The following is a 5,077-nucleotide window of genomic DNA, read 5'->3' as shown; positions in this document are numbered from 1 at the left end:
TTCTGTATTTTTTTACTTTACTTTGACAGTAAATAGATGTTTTTATTGCTTCCTCATTCAAATGCAGCAGTTGAACGTATTTTTTTGCAATTAAATTTAATGAAAACTAAACTACAAAATCGAGTTCTTACAGCGATAAATGTTAAACTTGGAAATCATCATCTGCTTCAACCATACAAAAACATTCTAGTGAAAAAGATTCTGATGATGATGATCTTACCAGTGATTTTTCAACGTGATAATTTCAAATTTTAGTACTTCATGTTCATTTTGCTCATTTGATTGTTGTTGAGGAATAATAGCATTCTTGTAATATATGAATTTTGTATGTTACATGTAACACTATATAAGACATTTACAAGAAGCTGACATTGGCAAACAGTTGCAATTAGCGTAACGTTATTTGTTACTAATTTTATCAAAAACAATTAAAATTTATAAAAATTACGCCCTAGTAACCATGTTTGGTACCATTCCGTATAGCATAGCATTTACCATTAGTCATTTTTGTTTATAGATGCATTTTCTTTTCTTATTTCTTTCTTTCTAGGATATCATTTATCTGGAATTTATATTAAATTTTCTTTAAAAAATAAGCTATTATAAACTAAAAAGTCTCCTGTCAAGCATGACTGAATACTTACTGGAGCTATCTTTTTAAAAAGTTTAAATTTAATTTAGTAAATTTAAAATTACGCCATTTGCCAAAATATTTAAAAATACAACTTAATGAGGAAAATTTCCCCAAAGTATTCTCGGTCCTTTCGGAAAGAATGGCTTCAAGAAAAAAATCTTAAAGCCGGATGCACACATGCGGCGCGGCAAGGAAAAGCGGCAGGATGACGTCACTTTTTCTGGCCGCAGAAGTCGATTTTATGCCGCTTTTCTCGTGCCGCAAAAGTTGGTTGAATTTTATCTTTTGCGGCAACCACTTCCAAGACGCGTTTCTATCAGCCAATAACAGTTCGTTTGGAAGTCACGTGAGAAAATACAATCACGTGGTGTTTTAATGACGGAAAGTTCGGCGCTGTTAACCGAGATAACTAATAACAGAATAAAGAGGAAAGGATAATAAATTTAACACAAATTCTACACAAATAATCATATATAATTTAATTCAAAGAACAAAACAACCGAATCTTACTCAAAATAGTATTCTTTATCGAGGAATAAGCGTATTTTGTACACCAGTTCTTTATCGATCCAAGAAAATATCTCTAATCCAAAATCTTCGTTCGAATCTTCTAACTAAATAAAGCAAGCCGCACAAAACAAAATTTGTAAACACGTGGATAACGACAATATCGGTATCCTTCGCCATCTTGAATACTGAACGCATGCGCCGAAATGTAAGCGGATTGCCGCTTGTGTGGCTGTGCTGCCTCGCGGCGAAGATGCGTTTGCGACACCGCTTTTCCTTGCCGCGCCGCATGTGTGCATCAGGCTTTACCGTTCTGTGCGCAAAACAAAGGATGAAATAATTTGTGTAATCAGCCCAAAATGTAGCCAAGTCAAATTTTTGTAGCCCAAAAAGTAGCCAGTGCGCCAAATGCTTTTTTAACACCAAACTGAAAAATAAGTAGCCCAATTTGGCGCAAAGTAGCCAAATTTGGCAACGCTGGTTGTCACCATGGAAACGCCGATCAGGCGACTTTGGAAACTAGACCGCGGATTGACTGGAAGACATCGTACGACCAGCGGACGTCCGATAGCGCTACTAAGCGCTGATTGGTGGAATTCCATTTCCACCAATCAGCGTTTAGGAAGTTTAGTTCGTCTATGACACATCAAGGAAACTCACGTTCGTCTAGCTTCGCCTAAGCTTGCCTAGAAGATTGTTTCGTCTCGCTGTGCGGTAACTAACGTTTGAAGGAGTTCGTCGCAAGGTGTCCTTTTCGACGGACCTGTTGTCGTGGATTAAAAGTATTTGAACTTTGTTATACCGGAAGTATTGTAATTGTCGTTTGTGAACTTTTGTAACTGTACATACGTTTTACTCGTAATATAAACATTTTGTGGAAATTCAGTAAACGTTGTATCTCGTTGTGAATTTGACTCTTAATATTATACTATTCTTAATGTATATTTTTAATACATTTAATAAAACATTTAACACCTTATAACGCTGAGAAATATTTATTTAAACACAAACGTTTTCAGCCTAATTGAATAGGCCATCATGAGGTGACAGACTATCGAACAACTTTTAAAAATTGCGTTAAAACGGAACTTTCGAACATTACAAATTCAAAATTAAAACGTAAAATAAATTAACCAATCACTATACAAAATAACTATAATAAATAGATTGAAGTCATATTAATATAAATAATAAAATAAGGCGGTATAAAACTAAAAACAAAAATAAACCTAAAAGATTAAACGCACAAAAATGATTAAATTCATAAAAATATATATCAAAAAGCATCACATTATAAAGGCAGATATGAACTAAGACTTTTTGTGTTTTAACTTTTCTTTTACAAAGAACTTCCATGCCGAAGCTAAACCATCAGCATCCCTTGCATTGATACAACCGTCCCTTAATTTACTCTTATAAATTTCAATTTTTTCATGTTGCAAAGCCAACGATGGGGACCGCAACGTCTTGAGAATAGACGCTTCATTCCATTTAACTACTGAAGCCTCCGCTTGTGCCATACTTGACAAAACCGTGGTACAATGCCCTTTACTAATGTCATATTTGTGTTCTTTAAGCCTAATAGCCAAATTCCGTCTAGTGACTCCAATATAGTCCTTCATAATTCCTAGCTGTTGGTTTTCAAAGGGAATTTTATACACGCCCGCTGTTTCTTCTTTCTTAAGCTTGTCCTTATCGTTTCTAAGAATACTGTATAAATTAGGACCTCTTTTGTAAACAATTTTGGAGCGTTTTCTGTCTGAAACTTGCTTCATGATGTCCCTGAAGTTTTTATTATACGTAAATTTGGTGATCTTAAATTGATCTGTTCCGGTTCTTAACCTCTTGCCTCTTTCGTAACTTTTTATTAGCCCTTCAATTGTATTTTTGCGGTAACCCAAATTTGAAGCTACTTCCTTAATTCTGTCCATCTCTTTAATCCTGTCCAATACATTGGAGCAATAAGTAAACGCTCTCCTAATGAGTGCACGAAATGCTGACATTTTGTATTCATGCGGGTCATTCGAATTAGCTGGTATGTAGAGAGGATTGTGCGTAGGTTTTATGTAAATGCTCGTTGTTATGCAATCTCCTTTTAATTGTATGTCTATATCTAGAAAATGTATTCTTTTGTGACTCTTCTGCTCTAGTTTCAGTTTCAAACTATCATTGTTGGTGTTGTTAATAACCTGTATAAACTCGTGTATTCTTTCGCCGTTTCTCCATATAATACACACATCGTTCACATATCTTTTGTAAAATACCATATCTTTTTTGAAGCTATTAACAACTTGCTTTTCTAAGTTGCGTAAAAATTATAAAATTTAAAAAAATAAATTTTTAAAAATTTATTTAATTTAAAATATATGCTCTTCACCTCAAATTAGTAATGTCTTCCCCTGTACATCATACTTTTCCTGTTAGCAATAAAGTCGTGCCGGCCTTCTATCTAACATCTTTAAGGGAACAATTTTTGAATTGTAATAACATGACTTTCAGGTTTGCATTGAAGGTTTGTATATAGTTAATGGGCCTCCAGCCATAAGGTTTTCATATCTAGTCTCATCTTTTACTTATCTAACTCAATTCTCGAGATTAAGGAAAGACAGCCGGACAGACGGACGACAGTGGAAATTTATAGTTTTACAATTTTTCAAATTGCAACCCAATTAAATACATTTATGTAGATTTTAATTCCTCGTTTAGCATATAATTTAAGAGCCTTGCATTATTTTTCATTTGATATATAAAGTACAATCAACAACATAGATCATCAAATCAACGAAACGTTGTTTCAATATCGACACTTGTTTTTGTATGTTTAGTCACGTGCTTAATGTAATTAAAAGCGAAATAATAAGTTTTATCTAAACAAATTTCAAAATAACGTTTTTTGTATGTAATGCATTGAATAAAATCTTCAGAACAATTGAAATTAGGGTTTTTTGAAATTACCTCAAGGCTCTCATCTTCTGGGACTAATTTCAATTTTCTCGACAATTAACACAATAACAATAATTAATGCTTTCTGTTACAAAAAATTTTTTAAATTTACAACTTTTGTAACACTAATTGTTCTTTTCTTTGATTGGTAAACGTATAATAATTATATTGTCAATAGAAATAAATAATTGTCTGATTGTTTATCTACTATCTTTAATTAGTTTATTTCTGTTATTTTCGATTAGAAACTTTTTTGGAATCGTGGAATGATATTTATCTTCTAGATTTAAATTGTTTTATGTTTAGAATTAATATATGTGACTACTATTTTTTTAGTTAAAACAATATATCTTTAACATTTTTTCATATCTGACATACTTATTTAAAATAGGTAGAAGTGATAAAATCAGAACTGAAATTATTAGATATAATGAAATGTTTTCTAAATTTCTTTGCCCTTTAATTCATTGAATAAAGCTGATTTTTCTGTCATTTTTGAATATAAATTCAAACTTAAAATATATAGTGAAAGTAATTCAAATACAGTAAAGTCCCGCAAACTCGACTTAACGATGGTGACGAGTTTACAAAAATGACGAGTTTTACGACAAATCAATGTCTAAATAAAGGAGTTTTAGATATGGTGTAATAGTATAAGTGCAAATTCATATACGTACAGTATAGTATCAACTGGTGACTAGGGACCACTACCAATAACACTAGAAATAGTCACTATTGGTCCGTGGTTAAATTTGTAGTTAAATTTTAATTTTAAAAAATATATTTGGTATTCAGTGGTTAATTTCGAGTTACAGACATTCATGTCCTGTCCTTGCAGTGGCATCTTGGTAAAAGGAATGTAGTCTTTGTTAACACGTAGAATTGATGCTATTATCGAGTGTCGCCAGTGAATAACGATATCTTATTTGATCCTAGTGTTAACTTATAGAGGTAGAAATTAGATTACATGTGTTTTTTTTTTTTTTTTTTTTT

The 5,077-nt window shown here is 32.2% G+C and overlaps 1 protein-coding gene across 1 annotated transcript; it reads right to left on the bottom strand.

Annotated features, from left to right (window-relative positions):
- Positions 1 to 2,451: 2,451 nt before the first annotated feature.
- Positions 2,452 to 3,408, bottom strand: LOC111625418. Its single transcript, XM_023368560.1, has one exon. The coding sequence runs from the start codon at positions 3,406 to 3,408 to the stop codon at positions 2,452 to 2,454; it is 957 nt and encodes a 318-aa protein (XP_023224328.1).
- Between the last annotated feature and the right edge of the window lie 1,669 nt (positions 3,409 to 5,077).

This window comes from Centruroides sculpturatus, unplaced genomic scaffold, assembly GCF_000671375.1.
Source record: "Centruroides sculpturatus isolate CEXI.00-Female unplaced genomic scaffold, Cexi_2.0 scaffold420, whole genome shotgun sequence".
In the NCBI taxonomy this organism is placed as follows: Eukaryota; Metazoa; Arthropoda; class Arachnida; order Scorpiones; family Buthidae; genus Centruroides; species Centruroides sculpturatus.
Note: the sequence above shows the minus strand (reverse complement) of the source record. Positions and strands in the feature narration are given on the sequence as shown.

Excerpts from the sequence above, each read along its gene's own strand:
- LOC111625418 (XM_023368560.1), bottom strand. The coding sequence starts at position 3,408 with ATGGTATTTTACAAAAGATATGTGAACGATGTGTGTATTATATGGAGA.